Source organism: Spermophilus citellus (assembly GCF_964194105.1).
Source record: "Spermophilus citellus genome assembly, chromosome: 13".
Taxonomy (NCBI): domain Eukaryota; kingdom Metazoa; phylum Chordata; class Mammalia; order Rodentia; family Sciuridae; genus Spermophilus; species Spermophilus citellus.
In genome coordinates this window covers 14,969,573-14,991,422 of record NC_138193.1, presented here as the reverse complement: position 1 = coordinate 14,991,422, position 21,850 = coordinate 14,969,573, and the positions used below count along the sequence as shown (strand labels likewise).

Sequence of the window (21,850 nt, the reverse complement as noted above, 5' to 3'; positions counted from 1 at the left end):
AAAGAAACTCCATCATTGGTTTGTCCAAATATTCAGAGTGGGAAACTTTTCAAGGTTATTAGTTAACCATTCCAAGAATTTTCTGATAATGAATGTTGGGCTGGGGATGAAGTTCAGTGGTAGAGCCTAAGAAAGTGCAAGGACCTGGGTTCATTACCAGTGGGACCCCCCCCCCAAAAAAAAATTATAATAATGCTAAAAAATCATAAAGAATGTGTCAAGTGCAAGCTTATGCAAGTATTATTTTCAGAGTGCACATTACTTTCTAAAAATTATAACACATTTGATTGACTTGTCTTCTGGGGATCTACTTTTATTATTATAGTACTCAAGTTGTTTCACACTTTTTAAGTTTCCTAAGAATGCCAAATATTTATATATTTCAGATTTCAATGATGTTTGTGATTTTTGCTTCTAGGTTTAAAAAAAAAAAGTGTTTGCAATGTTTTATACAAGCACATTACATTACTCCACAGGTAAACTTCAGCAATTCTTATATAAACTCTATGTATACTTTTGACTAATTCTAATCACAATGGCTTAATGGTGAGGGTCTAGATTTTCAAAATAATATTCTAAATAAGAATCAGATGCAAGGGATTTTGTTCCAATAGTTTTAATGAAGGAAGCCCCCCTTTCTAAATGATTAAGATGTGAATGGGAACTTGAAATTTAACCAAAAGTGTGCTAAAGTGTACTTTGCAAATGCCCCTGAATGGTTAAATGGAACCAAGGATGTGCCTCTTAAGGCAGAGCAAAACTGAAGTAGGAAATCGGAATCTCAGTTTAATGAAGTTCAAGTGATGTACAACATCTAGAAAATAGAGCTGGGGTGAATAATCAGTGGCGTTTTGAAGGAAATTGTGCTAAGGTCCGCAGTCTAAGATTTTCCTGTTAGTGTATTGCCATTGCAGATTCTAAGGGGTAAAGCTGAAGCTAACACAGGTCCTGGAGAGGGGTTGAGGGCTCCTGTACCTAACACAAAGCTGAAGGCGTGAGTTCTGCATCTAATACTGGGCCTGGGGTGGGTTGGAGGTTTCAATACCTAGCTCAGGACTGGGGTTAGGGGTTTTTGCACCCAGCATAGGACCTGAGGTGGGTGAGGTTCTTCTGCGCGGGAGAGCAAGACTTGGGATGGGGAGGGGGCTTCTGTGCCCAGCACAAGACCTAAAATGAGGTGCGGGGGGGGCTTCTACACCCAGCACAAGGCATGGCAAGGGGTGGGGGGACTTCTGCACCTAGGCCAAGGGCCTGGCCTGGGGTAGGGGCTTCTGCACCTAGCACAGGGCCTAAGATGGGGTGGGGGGTCTTCTGCACCCAGCACAGGGCCTGAGATGGGGTGGGGGGTCTTCTGCACCTAGTTCAAGGCCTAGCCTGGGGCGGGAGCTTCTGCACCCAGCACAAGGCCTAAGAGGGGTGGGGGGTCTTCTGCACCTAGCTCAAGGCCTGGCCTGGGGCGGGGGCGTCTGCACCCAGCACAAGGCCTGAGATGGGGTAGGGGGCTTTTTCACCTAGCTCAAAGCCTGGCCTGGGGCGGGGGCTCCTGCACCCAGCACAAGGCCTGGCGAGGGGCGGGGGCTGCTGTACCTAGCCCAGGGCCGGGGCGCTAGCATCTCCTAAACGCAAGCGCGTCTGCTTCCGGGCGTGCTCGGCGGTCCGGCGGCCAGGCGCCGCGAAGCGCTCAGCCGGTGCCGCGGGCCGCGGGAGGGCCCAGGCCAGCGGCCGGCGGGGCGGGGGTCACGGGCGGCCTCCCCGCCGGCCGGGCCGGGTCGGGGCGCGCGCAGCGGCGGCGACGGAGCCACACAGAGACGTCCGAGTCATGCAGGGGCGCCCGGCCCCGCCCGCCCCGCGCCCGCCCCCTCCTCATCCGACAGAAAGACAGACGGTCCCGACCTGCCGAGCCCTGCATGTTCAGAGTCTGTCATGTTTGGTCAGAACGGGGCGGGGCTGCAGGGCGGTCTGCAGCGGCGGCGGCGGGAGGCCCCTGCGCCGCCCGCGGGTGCTGCTCCCGGCCGCCGCCGGCGATGACGAGGTGGTAAAAACTCACGGTTACTAGTGAGCGACACACACAGACTTTCCAGTCTATTAACCACCACGCCAGAGAGATGGGGCTCTAACTGCACACACGGGGCAACGGCCCGCGCTGCCGGCGCTGCCGCTCTAGTCTCTATCCGCCGCCGGTGGCTGAGGCGTGGGAGCGGGCGGGCGGCGGGCGGCGACGCGGGGATTTGGACAGTGGCCGTAACGGTGATTTCTCCTCACCAACATGGCGGCACCCGAGACAAGAGGCTCGAGAAAATGGCGCCGGCCGCAACACCTGATCCGGGACTAGAGGGCAGGCGAGATCCCTCCGCGCGCCTGGCTCTGGCCCCGCCCCCCAAGACCGAGCGCGGTGGCCATTGGATAAAACTGCCCGTCGATCACCACTAGGGGCAGGGCTTCAGCCTTCTCAGTGCTTCGCGGAAGCAGCATCCGGGTGGCGGCGCAATGAGCTGACAGTTGGGTGGTCCGACGGAGGAGGTGGCGTGAGGTTCGCGCGCCTGGGTGCCCGGCTCGCCTGGGTGCCCGGCTCGCCTGGGTGCCCGGCTCGCCTGGGTGCCCGGCTCGCCTGGGTGCCCGGCTCGCCTGGGTGCCCGGCTCGCCTGGGTGCCCGGCTCGCCTGGGTGCCCGGCTCGCCTGGGTGCCCGGCTCGCCTGGGTGCCCGGCTCGCCTGGGTGCCCGGCTCGCCTGGGTGCCCGGCTCGCCTGGGTGCCCGGCTCGCCTGGGTCGCGGCGTGCCGCATACGTCCGCCGAGCAGCTGCGGTTGCACAGATCCCCGAGCCATCAGCCGGCGTAGGAATAGGGAACGCTGGCTCTGGAGTCTGCTTTTTATAAAGAAACCCTTTGTGGCTAAAGTAACGGAGAAACGACCCTTCTCCTCCCAAGTTGGGGCGATCGCTTCCGCAGCGATCAGTGCGCAGTCGCGTCTTAGGGAAGCCAGCTTGACTGGCCACTGTTCCAAAGTTGGATGTTTCCGATGTTTACCCCATCATCATCACTCGATAATAAAATAGATTTAGGATAATTGCAAAATTTCGTCCTTTGATAAGAAAGTATGTAAAATATATGTGAATATTTCATAACGAGGCGTTACAGTTTATATGTAGGAGTGTGGACTCAGAAATAGTGTTTAAATGACGAGTCAGTGTTTTGACCTATTTAATGTAGCATACTACTTGGATCTAAAGGAACATTCCTTGCTTTTTATTAAAATGATGGACTTGGTTAATCTTCCCAAATATCTGACTTCCCTCATCTTCCTTAGTGGCATGCATTCAGAAAAAATCTTGGAATTAGTAGATTAAATTTGAACTTTGGGATAGGTACATAGAAAGGAGAAAAGAAAGAAATCGCCTATTCTTTTTTCTTTCTTTCTCTTTTTTTTTTTTTTTAAGTTGAACGCACAGTCGACAAAGGCTGAACTCTAATAATTCTGCAAGCAGTTGCCGCATTTGCCCATAATACGTAATAGCCTCCATAATGCATTTATAGAAAACTTTTAAAAAGCAAATGCATTTTGTCTTGAGAAACAATGTTAGTATTTGGAGTTACAAAGCATTGTCAGGACCCTTTTGTAACTATTTTAGTGAATTTAGGTCTAATTGTAACCATAAATAGTACAGCCGATTTCTTTGCAGTTATCCAAAGGCCTTTGAAATAAAGTGTTAATACTTAATTTTTTTCGTGACTACCAGGAAAGGGCTTAGAGTGGATTTAAATTGGGCAGAGAAGGGGGGATTTGGAGGGACTATTCAGTGGTATGCTTTAATCCCTGCTCTGAACCTTGCTACATTGGATTTGTTTATTCACATCCATTGGAAAATTTAAACACACCCTTACACTCCCCCCACATCCGGAAATCCAAGAATAGTACATTGTTAGCCCAGCATTTGAAAAAATGCACTTTAAAAATGTTGCCTCCAAACAAGATTTAGATACCCATGCATTTGGCAAACTCCATCTTCACTAAAGATTGGGGTTCTCTAGTTTTTGTTCCCAGTGATCTCAGAGTGGAAAACAACTGATGTGTATCCTGGCTATGTTCAGCCCTTTACTCCTACATTTTCATATCTAGTTTAGATGTAGCTGTTTATAATTCAGAATTTAATACAAACTTTAGCATCATCAGCTTCTACAAACAAATCTTGAGGTTTTTTGTTGTTGTTTGTTTTTTAATCAGCACTGCATTGGATCTATAGGCCTATTTGGAAATTGGAAATCACATAACTTTCATTTTATGAATTTTTAATATCTATATTCAGAAGTCATCTCTCTCAGTTCATGCATTTTCCTATAGATGTTTTCTATCTTTCATGTTTATTCCTAAGAATTTGGTATTTTTCGGGCTGGGGATGTAGCTCAAGCGGTAGCATGCTCGCCTGGCATGCGTGCGGCCGGGGTTCAATCCTCAGCACCACATATTAAAAAAAAAAAGATGTTGTGTCCGCTGAAAAACTAAAAAATAAATATTAAAAAATTCTCTCTCTCTCTCTCTCTCTCTCTCTCTCTCTCTCTCTCTCTCTCACACACACACACACACACACACATACACATTTAAAAAAAAAGAATTTGGTATTTTCATTAATTTGCCTATTGCTGCTTAACAGGTTACCATAAATTTAATGTTTTATTTATATAAGTATTAAAGTGAGGTTGGTTAGTGTATTTTGATAGTGATAGTTGAACTCAGGGCCTTGCACGTGCTGAGCACATGGCTGTAGCATTTTATTTTTTCCTTTCCAATCTGTAGGCCCTAGGTATGTGTCACCATGCCCAGCTCCTAAGTTCTTCTCTTCACTGGCTAGGACCTCCAGGTTAGGAAGTCTAGTGCTATGCTAAACGGAAGTGGTGACAGGGCATCCTTGTCTTGTTTCCCAATTTTCAAAGGAATTTTTGTAAAGTCTTCTCATTTAGGATGATGTCTAGGGATTTTATATTTACTTATCAGGAATGTATGTTCTCTAGTCATAATTTACTAAGAATTTTTGTGGTAATGCATATTTCATTTCATTAATTTTTTTTTTTTTTTTTGCATCTCTTGAGATAATGACACAATTTTCTCTTTTACTTTGTGTGCCGTTCAGATGCCAGCACAAACAGTGTATTCGAAGGAACAAATGAAGAGACTTAAACTGTGAAACCATTTGCAGTGGCATGGTCAGCTACAAGTGAGTCAGAAGGGACAGAGAAGCAACCAGTCTTCCAGCCCTGAGCCTGAAGGGGTTGCAGGAGGCCTTGTTACCAGGACCTGAAGATAGCTGGGGTTGTGGGGAGGTGCTGTTTGATAAGCCCTGTGGCATCGGGTAAAGACAAGTAACCACTGCCAAACTAAGGCTTTTCAGAGCACAGAAGTTATAGAAGAAGTCTGCTTTTCCAGTCGCCTGACTGCTGCCATTGGCTGGATCCAACTGGAAGTCCCAGAGAAAGGGAGAGGGGCGTGAGTCTCTATGGATACAAGAAGGATGGAGGAGAGTAAATCTGACAGGCAAATGGAGAATATGCAGTAAAATCCATTAACACTACAGATTACACTTATAAATTTCTTAATATTAAGGCTTAAAAAGTTTGTGTTCATGAGATAAATCTAATTTGTGCATTCTTTGATTCATTTGTTTGTGTTTATTGGTACTAGTGATTGAACCCAGGAGCATTTAACCACTGAGCTACATCCCCCCGGGTCTCTCTAAGTTGCTCAGGGTCTTGCTGAGTTGCTAAGGCTGGCTTCCATTCTTCTGCCTAAGCCTTCCATGTTGCTGGAATTACTACAGGTATTGCCACTGCACCTGGCTTACTTTGTTATTTATTTTAAAATTTTGTTTGATTTTATTTGTTACTGTTTTGCTTATATTTTTCTTGTATATTCATGAGTGAAATAGGGCTGTCATTTTCCTTTAATGTTTTTTACTTCATTGTTAGGGTTATACTGGCTTTCTAAAATGGGTTTAGGAATTTTCCTTTTTATTATTATTACCTGAAAGAGTCTATAAAGCTGGAATATTCCAGTCCTTCAAACTTTAGAAGAATATGTTTTAAACAATCTGAACATGGCATCCTCTTTCTGGAAAGATTTTTCAAACCAGTGCTTCTGTTCTTTTACTAGTTATAGGACTATTCAAGCTTTTTTATTTTTTCTTGCATCAGTTTTAAGAAATAGCTGTTTAGAATTCAGAATTTAATACAAACTGTAGAATTATCAAATTCTACAAACAAATCTTGTTGAGATATATTCATTTTATCTAAATTTTCTAAGAATTTTCACATGCCATGTAAGATTTCAAATATAGTTTGCTAGTATTTTATTATTAGCCTTTTAATATTTATTAATTTGTAGTTATACCACCTTTTTGTTGTAATTTTAATTAATATAATCAGGGGATTATCTGTTTTGTTGATGGGTTTTTTTAAAGGAATTCAGGTTCGACTGTATGTCATTATTTTCTGCCCTTATTTTTATTGTTCCTAATTCATTAATTTCCACTTTTATTTATATTATGTCTTTGCTCTTGCTTTCTTTGGGATTATTTTCTTTCCTAACTTTAATCCTTAATTTTGGTGCATCTTTTCTATGATAAGCTTTTCATGCTATAAACTACTCTTGGCTAACTGCTTCAGCTGAATTCCCACTTTCATTTTATTGTCTCAGTTATTTTATAACTTTATAATTTATTTTTAACCCATGAGCTACTGAGCAGTGTTAACTTCTAGCTTAACTAATTCATGTTGTGTGCTCATAAATCATGGTCTGTATAATATGTGTGTTTTCCTTTAATGTTTTTTACTTCATTATCAGGGTTATGCTGGCTTTGTAAAATGGTATGTAGTAAAGAATGTAGTAAAGAAAATGTAATTGTCTCATTATTGGATGCAGAACTTCTCGTAGCCCATTAGGTCAACACTGTTAGTTGCAAAGTTCTTATTTTTTATATTATTGCAGATATTTATAATCAAGTAAAATACATTGAAATCCCTTACCATGATGCTGGGTTTATCCATTTCTTCTATCATCTATCATGTTTTGCTTCATATAAGGGTATTTTATTAGGTACATTAATGTCTACAGTTGTTTTATCTTCATGGCAAACTGTGCAGCAGCTTTCTGTATTTCCTATCATGCTGTCTGCCCTAATGTCTTTGTCTTCTCATATATCCATAGAGCTACAGAACCCTTTTTTAGCTTTTCCATGACAGGTGCAAAAAGCCCCCTGGTCCTTACAGCATTGGCAAGCCTGAGCTCGGTGCTACCCTGACTTTTGTGTGAAGGACACTGTGCCAGGTGTGGGTTCCTGTTGGTCCAAGACAATGGCGGGAAAGCAGGACAATGGTAGGGAAGCAGGCCCAGGACACTAACTCTTATGAATGTGTCCTCTAAAATTCATGTTCTGGACACTTGGTCCCCAGTGCAACAGTGTTGAGAGGTGGGGCCTAATGGGGAGTGTTTAGGTCCCAGGCTCTGCTCTAGGACAAGGACTTGCCAGAGTGGGTTTTCTCTTCTGTTCTTCTGTCAAATGAGGACACAGAGTTTGCCCTCTCCTGCCTTCCACCTCTGCTATGTAAGGACACAAGAAGAAAGCCCTCACCAGACCAGATGTTGGCTCCCTGGTCTTGGGCATCTCAGCCTGCAGAACTGTGAAGAAATAAATTCCTGTTCTTTATAAATTACCCAGTCTCAGCCATTCTGTTACAGCAGCAGAAATGCACTAAAACATCACCTCACAGCTATGAGTTCAAAACAGCACCTTGTCCCTCAAACCCTACCATTGCCTCGAGTTCCCAGGGTTCCTTACAATTTTCTGTGTCTTGTTACCCTGCTAACATCTTACTGTATTTGCTTTATCATACACTGCTGAGCTAGCCTTCCCCCCTTTCATCAGTCCCTGTTATTTTTTGACCCATTTCAAAGGAGGTTGCAAATTTCCCTGTCTTGGTCTGTTTGGGATGCCTTAACAACTTATCACAGACTGAGTGACATTTAAACAACAAAAACTTATTTCTCATACTTTCAGAGGCTGGGAAGTCCAAGGTCAAGTACCAGAAGATTTGATGTCTCCAGAGGGCCTGCTTCCTGGTTCATAAATGGCAGTCTTCTCCCTGTGCCTCACATGGCAAAAGGGAACTCTTGGGGTCTCTCTTATAAGGGAACTACTCCCATTCATGAGACCTTAGCCCCCTTGTCACCTAGCATTTCCCAAAGGCCCTGTCTCCAAATGCCATCATATTGGAAATTGGGTTTTGGCATTTGAATTTTGGGAAGACACAAACATTCAGCCTATAGCAACTTCTAAACACTTCAATATGCAGATTATCAATTAAAATTGAATGTTTTGTAGTGCAATTTTAATGTAATTATTATGGACAATGAAGGGCAAAGGCTCAGAAAATCATTTGATGACTTCTGACATTCAGTCATGTTGAATCTGATGTTCTCAATAGTTTTCAAGTACCTTTTATCAGAGAAAGGTGCAACTATTCATACTTTGCTGAAAGTCACAACCTGAATTGACATTGAATTTTGTCAAATAATTTTTCATGTTAGTTGTTGCAATTGCATAATTTCTCTTCCTTTGACCTATAGCATGTTGGCTTTAATTGATTTTTCAAATAGAACCAGTCTTACATTCCTGAGAGAAACCCCACTTTGTTATTGTATATTATTCTTTTCTTTTCTATTATTTTAGTGAGGATTTAAAAATCTATGTTCAGGAGGGATATTGGTCTACAGGTTTGTTTGTTTCTTTTGCTTTGTCTTTGATTGTTTGGGTATTGGGTCAATGCTGACTTAATAAAATAATTTAGAAAATATTCCTTTCTTCCCTATTTTCTGTGCGTTAAAATAGAATTGCTATTTGTTCCTTAAATATTTGGTAGAATTCCCTAGAAGAACCATCTGACCTTGAGATTCCTTATTTTAGATACAGAGGGGTTTTCTTTTTTGGGTGCTGGGGATTGAACCTTTCTTTACCTATTAATTCACTGACCTGAGGAACCCTATGTGGCCAAACGACAGTCTCCTCTTCAAGTTTAGCGGAAAGATCATCTTGTCCCTTGATGGAATCATTTCTTCTTTTGGCACTGATGACTCCAGACCAGTGGATCTCAACTGATGATGATTTTGCTCCCTCTGAGTATATTTGGAACTGTGTGTGTCACAATTGGGGAGCAGGTGCTACTGACATCTAGTGGTGGAAGCTGGGGATGATGCTGAACAACCTACCATCCTACAATGCGCAGGATTGTCCCCCATAACAAAGGATTATCTCATGCCAAATCACAATAATGCTGAGGCTGAAAACCCCTGCTCTAGTGCTCACTTCAGCAGCACAGATACTCAAACTGGAATGACACAGGGAAGACTAGCATGGCCCCTGCTCAAGGATGACATTCCATTTTTTTTTTTTAAAGAGAGAAACGGGGAAATAAAAACCTGCTCTAAATCAGCAAAGCTCAAATTGTGGGGACAGGTGGTAAATTTTTTTCAAGAGCATCACTAGGGATTATGTGAAGAGGATCTATTCTCATTTACACCCCTTAATGCCCAGAGCCATAAATCCTGGCAAAGGGAGAAACGGCACCATTTATTGATGATTGCTTATTTGTAGCACATGTCCACAAGGTATTGCACCTAGCTGTCCCACCATTTTCTTATGTCAGTTATTTTTATTTTTTGATAAAATACATGATATAAAATTTGCCATTTCAACCATATTTAAGTGCTTAATTCAGTGGTATTATGTTCATACTGTTGTACAATCATCACTATTATCTGTTTCCAAACATTTTCATCACCCTAAACAGAAACTCTGAGACCATTAAGTAATAATTTCCTATTCCCCTCCCCCTGCAATCCCTGGTAATTCCTAATTTACTATCCCTCTCTATAAATTCGTCTATTTTAGGTATTTGAGTGGAATACTGCAGTATTTGTCCTTTGGAGTCTGGCTTACTTCACTTAGCATACTGTTCTCAAGGTTCAGCCACATGATATAACCATTCTTTTTGGGGGGTGGCAAATAATGTCCCATTTTATGTCTATATCACACTTTGTTTATCCATTCTTCAGTGGATGGAGATTGGGGATGTTTCCACTGCTTGGCTATTATAAAAAATGCTGCAGTGGTACAGCACTTGTCTCTCACATGTGAGGCACTGGGTTCGATCCTCAGCACCACATAAAAAATAAATCAATCCTTTTCCAACTTGGGCCTGGCAGAATGGCTCCCGCAAAGAAGGGTGGCCAGAAGAAGAAGGGCCGTTCTGCCATCAACGAGGTCGTGACCTGGGAATACACCATCAGCATTCACAAGCGCATCCATGGAGTGGGTTTCAAGAAGCGTGCTCCTCGGGCCCTCAAAGAGATCCGGAAATTTGCCATGAAAGAGATGGGAACTCCAGATGTGCGCATTGATACCAGGCTCAACAAAGCTGTCTGGGCAAAAGGAATAAGGAATGTCCCATATCGTATTGTGTGCGATTATCCAGAAAACGTAAAGAGGATGAAGATTCACCAAACAAGCTCTATACTTTGGTAACCTATGTCCCCGTTACCACGTTCAAAAATCTACAGACAGTCAATGTGGATGAGAACTAACTGCTGATAGTTAAATAAAGTCATAAAACTGTAAAAAAATAAAATAAAATAAAAATCAATCAATCAATCAAATAAAGGTATTGTCTACAAGTAAATTTTTTTTTAAATTCTGCAGTGAACATAAGTATACAAATAAGCTTGAGTCCTTGCTTTAATGTTTTGGTTGTACACCTGGGAGTGAAATTGCTGGGCCATATGCTAATTTTATATTTAGCCAGCTGCTTTGTACTTAGCAAGTGATCATCACTTATCTATGGCTGTAGAGCAAATTATCCCAAAACTCTAGCTTTACTCAGTAGGCATTTATACACTACTATTCTCTGTGGGTCAGGAATCTGGGAGCTACTTAGCTGGTAGTTCTTTCCCAGGCTCCTCGAAAGGTTGCAGGGGTGATGTCTTCTGGCTCTTCCAACTCTGGAAGATGCTTCCTAGGTGCCTCACTTGTATTGCCAGCTCCCCAAGGCTGCATGAGAATTTCATGACATGGTGACTGACTTTTCCCCTAGGCCAGTGACTTGAGAAAAGTAAGGCAGAAAATGCACTGGTTCTTCAGACCTGGCCTGAGGAATCAGGCAGGCACCATGCCTTTTCCATGCTGTATTTGTTAGGAGTCTGTCAGGGAATCTAGTCCACATTTTAGGACAGGGGACTATGAGTTCAGCTTTCAAAGGTAAAAATGCTAAAGAGTTTGTGAACATAGTTTATATCTACCACACCATTCATTTCAATGTTTTATTTTTTATTTCTGGAAGTTCTATTTGATTTTTTCCCAATTCCTCTGTCACTTTTTATAATTTCCTTTTAACCAGTTACTTTAAAACTTAGTGGCCCTCAACAGCAGTCATTTACTTAGCTCACAATCCTGTGGGTTAGTCATTTAGACTGAGGCCATCTGGATGGAGCTGTACTCCATCATGTGTCCTGGACAGCTGTGTATTGGTCAGGTGGCTTAGCTTTTTGTGATTTGCTGCCTATTGCTGTCTTCCCTTAGTCTTATCCCTCACATTCTCCCTTGTCTTCAATAGGTTAGCCTGGGTTTTTTGTCCTGAAGGGGTCAAGTGATTCAATAGAGAGAAGAGACACATAGAGGGCCTCTTGGAACCTATGCTTATATTCCCAAGCCACATTTACTGCATCCTATTAGCTAAATTCAACATGGTTTGAGGGCTGGGGATATAGCTCAGTTGGTAAAGTGCTTGCTTTGCATGTACTAAGGCCCTGGGTTCTAATCGCCAGCAAACACGCCTCCCCCCAAAGCCTCAGCTCAGTTTGAAGAGGAGGTGAAATAGAGTCCACCTTTTTTAAAGAGAGGAACTGCAAAGTCAAATTGCAGAGGATGTGGATACAGGGAAGGCTGGAGAACTTGAAGAATTTTGGGAATCAATTTGACTCATATGTAGGTAATCTTTTATATTGTCTTTGTCTGAAAATGCTAGTATCTGATGCCTTTGCAGGTCCAATTTTTCTTTGGGGGTGTCTGTGCTGTTTTTACTTTTTCCCATTAATCTGGTTTCCTTCTGTGTCCAATTATCTTTTGCTGTATACTGGACATTTTTTACATGCAAAAGTAAGTATGACAATAATTTGAGCTGCATCATATAGTGCTTTCCTGTAAAGGAAGGATGCCTCTCATGTTTAATCACCTTAATATTTTTCTTAATTTTTAGTAATGATTCAAGTACAAAAAGGTGATTGTCTATACCATCAACAATGGGGAAAATTAGAACTTCCCTGGGGAAGATGCTTGGCTTCAAATAATTTCCCTCACTCATGTATGGACCCTGATTTGTGTCAGGAATCAGCCCCTTCAATTACAGCATCAAGCCAGGTTCTGTCATTGGGACAACCAATAGCTCCTTCCTGTGGAAGAGATTTCAAGACTGAGCCCAAATCCACCCCTTTTAAGAAGCCCTCCCAAGTGAATGTGCTTTTTTCCCTCTTTTGAATCCTCTTAGCACTTGGTACTCTAATGAACTTTCCTGCCTCAGTTATTTATGTACTTGTTTCAATTGTAGAGACCCTACAAATTTATTACCTTTAATTAATTCTGTTTATTTCTCTGAAAAATGTGTATGGTATAGTACTTATTGTAGCAGAGCAATTTGAGGAGGCATTTTTTAAAACAAGATTATTTCCCTGAGATTTTTTTCCTTAGAGCTACTTCCTGCTTCCATTCCAACCATTCCCTATTCCTTTTTAAAAAAATCAACACTTTTTTTTTAATACTTATTTTTTAGTTGTAGTTGGAAAACATGCCTTTATTTTATTTCTTTATTTTTATGTGGTGCTGAGGATGGAACCTCAAGCGCTTTACCGCTGAGCCCCAGCCCCTCCCTATTCCTTATTTAAAAAAAAAAAAAAAAGAGATAATTCTTAAGTTCTTTATTTTCTTTGTGGATGGACACAATACCTTTATTTTATCTATCTTTATGTGTTGCTGAGGTTGGAACCCAGGACCTCGCACGTGCTAGGTGAGCCCAGCCCAGTGTCCCCAAGCTCCTGAAGCCCTCTGCAGTGCCGCCTCTCCCCAGTTCTGCTGGTGGCCGACTCAAGCCAAGGAAGGCCGACACCTTGGAAGTGGGCGAATCCTGCGAGATCCCGGCCCTTTGTCCCACTGCGCCCCAAAAGCCTTCTGCGCGTCTGACCCCCGAAGGTGGAGATTTGAGACAAAGTTCTCTTTTCCTTAAACAGGGCCTTAAGTTCAGCCCTCTTGCATCGCGCCTGCGGGGCTGCAGACGGTGGGAGCCTTCCCTCTGGTGGCAGCCTTCCCTCTGGTGGCACTGCTCTACTCCGCTGCGCTGGGGTGGAGTCAGGTACAATATTAACCAGTTATTTCCTTTTTTCCCCCTTTCCTTTCTTTTGGTGCTGCAGACTGGACCCAGGACACTCAACCTCTGAGCCAGCCCTTTTTATTTGAGACAAGGTCTTGCTAAGTTGCTGAGGCTGGCTTTGAACTCGCCATCCTCCGGCCTCAGCCTCCGGAGCCGCTCGGATGACAGCTGCGCGCCACCACAGCAGGCTCAGAACTGATATTTCTAAGAAACGGTAACGAAGTGCACAAGTGTTAGCTAGTGCTACCATTCCTTAGAAACCCCGTGACCATGGCCGAAAAGTTCTCACCAACCTAGAAGAAAGAATCCTATCAATTAAGTTCCAGAACCCGTGGAGACTGCCGCCGTAACGGTGAAGACGCAGGGAAAGCTGCGCATGCGCAGCCCGGAACAGGACGCGCGGCGGTGGCGCGCGTGCGCAGTCATGGCGGGCGGAGGGGCGCGTGCGTGGTCTCGGGGCGGCGTGCGGGGGGCGGGGCCTGCGACCCGTGGCGCGACTCTGGATTGCTGTGCTGATCGTGCTCAGGCTACCCTGGTCCGACGGTGCGCTAAGGGAGGCTGCCTGCTTGGGTCATGGATTTTGAGAATCTTTTCTCAAAACCCCCCAACCCCGCCCTCGGCAAAAAACCGGCCCCGGACGCTGAGGAAAGGTGACCCCTCATGTTCTCATCCTCTTGCCTCGGAAGCCGTGGGCCGCGTGCGGGATCGCGGGGCGGGGCGGGGCGGAGGCCGAGGCTGGGCGGGGTGGGGGCTGAGGCCAGCCGAGGCCGGGGCGGGCGGCACCCTCGCTGCACCTGCTCCCCGAGCTGGGGGCGCGTCCGCGTTCTCGCCGCCCTCCCCGGTTCCTGGAAGCCCCGGACTGCTGCGGTTGGCAGTGGTTACCCCGGACACGTGCTGGGCTTTCTCCTAGCGAGGACGAAGCTGCGAGGTCGTTAAGTAGTGATAGTTAGGTCGTGGATACCCCCGCCCACGGCCCCCGACGGCCACCAGCGGGGTGCGAGGACCAGAATGAAGCGCGCTTGGAGAACGGGCCAGACTGCCGGCCAAGTGGCGCTGCCTGGTCCTCCACTCGGTGGTGTCCTGGGTGGGGTCTGCACCGCTGTCCATTCACTGCTCATTCTTTGAGTTTGAAGTGTCCTTAGTCTGTCTTCTATGGCCCCTTTTCCCCCAAGCCAACCTGGACACCATCTCCTCCTCCTCCATTTCCCTCCGGGCGTGTCTCCGGCTCGGGTGGGCTCAGCTCTTGGGTCAGTCCCCTGTTCCCGGTCATCTCAGGTACCTGGGTCGAGCTTCACCTTAGTTCACATCAGGCAGCAGCCTTGCTGTGTGAATACAAAAGTGTGTCCTTAGTCCTCACAGTGACCTTCAGGAGGAAGCTGGGAAGCACCCGGAGGCTGAGTAACCTGCTGAGGTTGCACATGGTCCATGGCAAAGCTGGGATTCGGTGGCCCAGACAGTGTAGCCTGTGCTTTCGTCACCCAGCTTCTAAAGTGGAATTACCAACACTTAAAATAAGACCTATAAATATTGGAAAGAGACACTAGTTACTTGCAGATAATATGAACATCTAAGAAAAAGAGAAACTAATTGATAAACTTTAAAAATACATAAGAGAATCTGAGCTGAATCATCACAAAAAAGAAAATAGGAAAACACAATAGCAGCTACTAACTTGAAAATGCATTGGACAGAAGAGCCATTCACAAAGCTTGACCGAAGTACATCAGTCATTTGGAATTTGCCACCCATAGGTGAAGGATAGTATGGAAGTAGAGTGAACCCGTCGGCTCATTTCCATCTTTTGTCCATTTTTCTGTTTGGCTCTTGGCCTTTTTGTTTCAAATTTTAGGTTCTCTATTTTACTTTTAATTTGTCTTAATTTTAACTAGTGGCCTTCATCAGTGTACTAAAAGTGTAGGAGGGTATTCTGTTTTATGCAATGAAATTAATTTGTGTTTTGTGGTTTCTGAGTTTTTCCTAGTAACTGTGATGAGAAAACTTCCTATTGATTCAAAACAATTTCTTACATTTTTATTGGATACCTACTACATAGGAGACTTGCTAGGCCTTGGAATTGTAGCAGTGAACCAACAAAAGACAAAAATCCTGGTATTCATGAAGCGTGTTGGGAGGCACCAGATGATGCACAGATGTGTAGTATTTTAGATGATAAATGCCATGGAGAAAATGACAGGGTAGGGGCTTTAAGAAGTACTGGTTGGATGGTTGAGAGCATGTAGATATTTTAAAGGAGGTAGTTAAGGAAAAGCCTCCTTGATAACTTTGGTAACATTTGAATCAGGACCTGAAAGAGGTGAGGGCTGATGACATTGTGGAGACACATTTTTTTGGGAGGGGCCCAAAGCAGAGTGAGTGTGCTGTGGTTGGGTTCAGGGAGCAAAGTGGCCAGTGTGACTACTGAAGTGGAGTCAGAGTGTAGGGCTAAAAGTCTGGGAGGTACTGGGGAGGGCTTGAGGAGGTAGGTCATGTTGGGTATTCTGCAGGGACCATGAGGAATCGGGCATTTACTGTGAGCCACACGTGATTTACGTTTTTATCAGGGTTGCTCTGGTTGTATTAAGAGTAGAATGTAGGGGAACAGGAGCGCCTTAGGTCATGTAGTAGCAAGAAGTAGCCAAATATGGATGTATTTTAGAAACAGAATAAATTGAATTTCCTCAGAGATTGGATAGGTGATATGAAAGAGGAATTTGGTCAGTATCATTAGAAGGATGGAGTTGCTGCGTAAGTTAGAAAATCTGGTTCAGGGAGAAGATCAAGTTCAGTGTTGGGTATGTGAAGATCACGTGGCTGGCAGAGCTGTAGCTGGGTGTATTGTATAGAAATTTGGTTTTGTTTGCTTTAAGGGGAGGGCTCTGGGATGGAGATTTGATGTTAAAGTCAGCTACTTATGGGATGGATGATACTAGAAGCAATGAGAGGTCACCAATGATGGGAATGTAGACAGAGAGCCACAAGGACTGACATGGGAAGATGGGGAACCAGCAGAGGAGACTGAGAAGTAGCGGCTGGTGAGGGAGAAGAAATGAGGCAAGCTCTGCATTCCTGAAGCTGACAGGAAGGGGTCAGCTGTGTGCCATCCTGCTTGGAGGTCAGGTGATGTGAGAGCTCATCATCGTGGATCTTAAGGAAATTAGGTGAGGATTTGGAGTGAGCAAGGAAGAACAATAGGGTGTGGTGTTGGGGCACACACTTGTTCACTAGCGTCTTCTATTTCCCATCGTTACATCTTTTTTGAGTTCATTTTTAGTTTTTATTTTTGCTGGAACACCCTTGGGTAATTAATTCACATGAAATAATGAATGCCTGGTCAACTTGTCATTCCTGTGAGTCTGAAAACAGTTTCTTTTCTGTCTTAACATTTCAATGTTTGTCTCTCCTCTCTGCAGAAGGCACCCCACCTTCTACCTGGCGTGCCTTCTCTTCTTAACTATTTTCAAGTTCAGACAGCCTCTGGCCCCAGTTAAATGTTCCTCGTAAATGGACTTTGACCTATCACATTTATCAAAATTGCTCTGTTTTTCTTCCATGCAGGTAGCTCTCAGGAGGCAGGGACACCATTGTGTCCCAGGATACAAGGCTCAGAGCCTGGTATATGACAATTACTCATTATTTGTTGAGTGAATGGAATGATGGTTGAATGGATGATTCATGTAGCTGCTGATTCTTGAACATTACAATTGTATGATCTAGAATTTCAGCCTTACAGTTTATTCATAACACATCTTGACATTTACTGCTCATCATAATTTTATACATTATTTATCTGGAGTATTTGGAGTAGACTTTGAAATTTCTTTGAGGGGATTGAAGACAAGCCAAAGCACTAAATTTTAACACTATGGTATGGTATGAACCCTTTTCAGGTTGAAAAAACCCTTTTGTGTTATTTGATATTTTTGCTGCAGAATCGATGATGAAATAGATGATTCAGAAGTTGAAGAAACACAAGAAGAGAAAATAAAATGGGAAGTAAAACTGGAGTGTGAGCAAATTCCCAAAAAAGTAAGGTTAAGTTGGGATATTGAAAAACAGCTAGGAATGGATGTGCGAAATTAATGAGGGATCCTGTTTGTCTCATTGTAGTCAGCATTTGGAACCCAGTTAACTTACATCTAGGAAACTTGGTCACACTTTTTTTAAAGTTAGCATTCAGTAACTATGTTGTCATTTAACACAAATTGATTCTAGAAATTATTTGTATTTTATTTTTTTTCTATTTTCCCCCACATCAGATGGATAATATGCCAACATTCCTTATTTCTGAAATGAATTGTAAATTGTTTCTAAAACTTCATTCCTATCAAATTGGATTAAAATTTTTAAGAGATTTGATTTGCTAACTTAACAGCATTAATGTATCTAGCCTAAGGTCTGTATGAGTTTGCTAGGTTTGGATAACAATACCACACAAACTATGTGGCTTAGAAAGAAGTTCATTGGGGCTGGGGTTGTAGCTCAGTGCTTGCCTCACACACATGAGGCTCTGGGTTTGAACCTCAGCACTACATAAAAAATAAATACATAAAGTAAAGGTCAATCTACAACTAAAAAATTAAAATTAAAAAAAAAAAATCATTGCTCCATGGTTCTGGAGGCTGGAGGTTTGGGAACAAGGCATTGCAGGGTTGGTTCCTTCTGAGGCCTGTGAGGAAGAATCTGTTTCTGGCCTGCTTCCTGGCTTCTCCTGGATTACTGGCAATTTTTGGCTTTCCTTGGTATCACCCTGATCTCTGCCTTCGTGTTCACATGACATTCTCCCTGTGTGCCTCTCTTAGTCTGAACATCCCCCCTTTTAAGGACACTAGTCATATTGGATTAGGGCCCACCCTGATGACCTCATCTTAATTAATTACATGTGTAAGGGCCTGGTTTCCAAAAAAGTCACATTTTGAAGTACTAGGGGTTAGGACTTCACCATAAGAATTTTGGAAGGACGCAGTGCAACACAGCAAGGCCAATATCTGCTTCTCTTTTACCTCTTCTTTCTTTTGAACTTTTTCTTCTTTTTGGTACTGAGGTTGAACCCAGGGCCAGTTTACCCTACATCATCCCCAGTCCTTTTAACTTATTTTGAGATAGGGTCCCGATAAGTTGCTGAGGCTGGTCTTAAACTTGAGATCCTTGCTGTTCGGCCTTATGAGTTACTGGGATTATACATGTGTACCACCATGCCTAGCTAAACTTTTTATTTTTTAGTTGTGAACTTTAACTCTGTTGAGTTAACACCACCCATTGTACTGGCAGTGAGTCTCCTAAGACACAGGTGGACTTTCATAGGGTACTCTTCACTTAGCTTTGTCAGCGGGTACAGAAGAGAAGAGAGCAGGCTGCATCTTTGTCTCCTTGGGAAGGCTTTCAGCTGCCCACGTCAACTCTTCCTTTGCCTTTTGGGACATGTATTGCTGCCATGGATGAGAGCAAGGCTGACACCAAGCTGCTGCCACTTCAGTTTCCCACAGATAGGTATACTGCTTCAGTCACGCAGGCCCAGTCCTTCACGATCTTTAGTTTCTCAGTCTGTGTGTTAACTGCTACAGCAGACAGGCTTAGGGAACATTGTACAGTCATCCCGAGAAACTTCCAAAAAACACTTCTGTGATGGACACCTGGGTTATTCCCAAGCAGATGCTTCAGCCCAGTTCTTGTGAGCAAAGAGCTCACAGATGTGTAGTGAACACACAGATAGTGTCGTGACTCATTGAAAACAGAGTGCCTAATAGTTCTCAAGAACACGAACAACAATGAATGTTGGCAAGGATGTGGGGAAAGGGTACACTCATAAATTACTGGTGTGGCTGCAAATTGGTGTAACCACTATGGAAAGCAGTATGGAAACTCCTCAGAAAACTTGGAATGGAACCACCATTTGATCCAGCTGTACCACTCCTCAACATATATCCAAAGGACTTAAAATCAGCATACTACAGTGACGCAGCCACACCAATGTTTATAGCTGTTCAATTCAATAACTAAGCTATGGAACCAACTTGGGTGCCCTTCAAAGATGAATGGGTAAAGAAAATGTGGTACATAGACACAGTAGAATGTTACTCAGCCATAAAGGAGAAAGAAATTATGGCATGTGCTTGTAAATGGATGGAACTGGGGGCTGTTTTGCTAAGTGAAATAAGCCAATCCCCCCACACACACACTAAAATGCAAAGGCTGTATGTTTTATGAAGGTGCTAATTCAAAATAAGGGACGGGATTAGGGAAGAACAGAAGTCTTTGGATTAGACAAGGGAGTAAAGGGAGGGGAAGGGGAGTAGGACAGAGAAGAATGAATCAGACATTACTATCCTATGTGCATATGTGATCACATGACCAGTGTAATTCTACATCATGTGCAACCAGAAGGGTCAGAAACTACACTCCATATATGTCAAAATACATTTTATTATCGTGAATAACTAATTAGAACAAATTTTAGAATTAAAAAAATTAAAAAAGTGTCCAAGTAAACACTGCAAGTGGAGAAAGCATTGCTGCCCCCTTGCTGTCTTAGCCCCTTTTTCCTCCTAGAGATGACTATGGTCCTAACTTGTGTATGCATCACTTTGTTCCTTACTTATTTAGTCATTGCCCAGAAATGCAGTTTTTCTTGCCTGTTTTTATTTTGTGAGAATCACAAATTCTATTTGCTACTTGTTTATTCTTTTTCATGACCACATAATGCTTCATTATTGATTATAACAACTTTTGTGATCAGTGGGCATTTGGGCAGCCTCTCATTTTTGGTGGTTAGGGGCAGTGCTGCTGCCTTCTTTCACTTGTACTCTGCTATACATGTACTCTACATTTATCTTCTGCTGAATCTTAAAAGAGTATGAGCATCAACTAAGTGCCCTGGTGCACACCTGTAATCCCACTCAGGAGGCTGAAGCAGGAAGATCGCAAGTTCAAGGCCAGCCTCAGCAATATAGTGAGGCCCTAAGAAACTTAGTGAGAACCTGTCTCTAAATAAAAAGGGCTGGAGGTATATCTCAGTGGTTAAGCATCCCTGAGTTCTATCCCTGTACCAAAAAAGCAAAAGTATGAGCATTACACCTAATTAGTTCAAAGCGGTGCTGCAAGTTTATATTCCTAGAGGCAGTTCTGAGAGGCTTTTTCTATTACTCCCCACGCTGGTCTGTGCTTGGTATTGCTGCCCTTGTTTTGCCATCTGAGGGCCAGTGTATCTTCATGTTGTTTTCATTTTCCAGATTACTGCAGATACGGTTTGTCTTTTGATAATTTTGCTATTTGGGTTTCCTTTTTTGGTGTGTCTGTTCAACGTTTTTTGTCCTTCCCTCACCCTCATTAGATTATCTGTAATTTTTTTGCCTTGATTTGTAGTTCTTCTGGATATGAATGGTTTTTTTAATCTTCATTCTTATGGGTTATGTGTTGGAGTTACCTCCTCTTTTCATAGTTTTATTTCCATCCAGTGACATTTTTTTTTTTAATAAAAACATTTCTAATTTTCATAGTGAGTTTTTAAAATGTTTTCCTTTATTTAGTGCTTATAATCACTGTGAAGTGTTGGGACTAATTTTGTTTTACTCTTTTTGTAATTACCACACCTATTTGTTCTAGCACCATCTATGGGAGGGTAAAGGGATGTTTTCTCCTGTGGATTTTCAGTGTCACCTTTGTCAAAATCAAGTGTGCATCTTCCACTGGTTTGTCCCTTCCCCAAGACCGCACTGCCTTCTTTACCACGGCTTTATAATGAGTTTGATGTTAGGTGAGCAAATCTATTCTCTTTGTTTTTCTTCTTTTTGAGTATCTTGACTCTTCTAAGCCCTTTGTACTTCCATATAAATTGTAGAATCAGTTTGTGAATTCCACAGATAATCCTGGTAGGATTTTCAAAGGGAATGCATTGAATCTATCGATCCTTCAGGGAAGAATTGAAATCTTTAAAATATTGTCCAATCTTTATGCCTTCCTGAGTTTTGCTCAGTAGTTTTATTTGTTACATTTTTCGCTAGATGGTTGATAAAACTATTGTAAGTTACATTTTTATTTATTTATTTTGATGCTGGCAATTCAGCCCAGGCCCTTGTGCATGTCAGGCAGGTGCATTGCCACTGAGCTCTGCCTGCAGCCCTACATCTTCAAAATATCGTTTTCTAGCTCTTGGTTTCTCGTTTGGTCATTATACACCCCCATGTAGGAATGTGAAGGAGATAAATTTTTTTTTGTTAACATTTCTGAAAATAATCTTGAATTTATCCTCTTGATTGATAGTTTGGCTGCAATAGAATTAAGTTTGAGATCATTGTTGAGTGGTCTCTTACTGTCCAGTGTAGCAAGGGGAATTGGTTCTAGTTCCTTTATGAGTGTCCTGTTCTCTCTGGAAGCTTGTAGGTTCTTCGCTTTATTCTTG

The 21,850-nt window shown here is 43.2% G+C and overlaps 2 protein-coding genes, 1 long non-coding RNA gene and 1 pseudogene across 5 annotated transcripts in view; 3 read left to right on the top strand and 1 right to left on the bottom strand.

Moving 5' to 3' along the window:
• The window catches only part of ZC3H6 (zinc finger CCCH-type containing 6), a 72,694-nt gene extending 69,616 nt beyond the window's left edge, over positions 1-3,078 (bottom strand). Inside the window, exon 1 of the mRNA XM_081264038.1 lies at positions 1,894-3,078. Within this exon, the coding sequence (XP_081120164.1) occupies positions 1,894-1,925 (32 nt within the window). The 5' untranslated portion in view covers positions 1,926-3,078. The remainder of the gene's footprint in view (positions 1-1,893) is intronic.
• LOC308632192 lies at positions 2,964-8,777 on the top strand. Its single transcript, XR_014018448.1, has 3 exons — positions 2,964-3,092; positions 5,124-5,807; positions 8,043-8,777. It is a non-coding gene; the product is annotated as an uncharacterized lncRNA (long non-coding RNA).
• A 1,448-nt stretch (positions 8,778-10,225) lies between these two features.
• Positions 10,226-10,677, top strand: LOC308632954 (large ribosomal subunit protein eL31-like; annotated as a pseudogene). The gene has a single exon. The product of its transcript is annotated as a large ribosomal subunit protein eL31-like (transcript).
• Positions 10,678-13,913: 3,236 nt separating this feature from the next.
• Positions 13,914-21,850, top strand: part of ZC3H8 (zinc finger CCCH-type containing 8) — a 30,246-nt gene continuing 22,309 nt past the window's right edge. The window contains exons 1-2 of one of the 2 annotated variants that reach the window (XM_081264036.1): positions 13,914-14,105; positions 17,385-17,481. In XM_081264036.1, coding sequence (XP_081120162.1) covers positions 14,029-14,105; positions 17,385-17,481 — 174 coding nt within the window. In that variant the 5' untranslated portion in view covers positions 13,914-14,028. The remainder of the gene's footprint in view (positions 14,106-17,384; positions 17,482-21,850) is intronic. The other variant, XM_081264037.1, reaches the window with a different exon arrangement.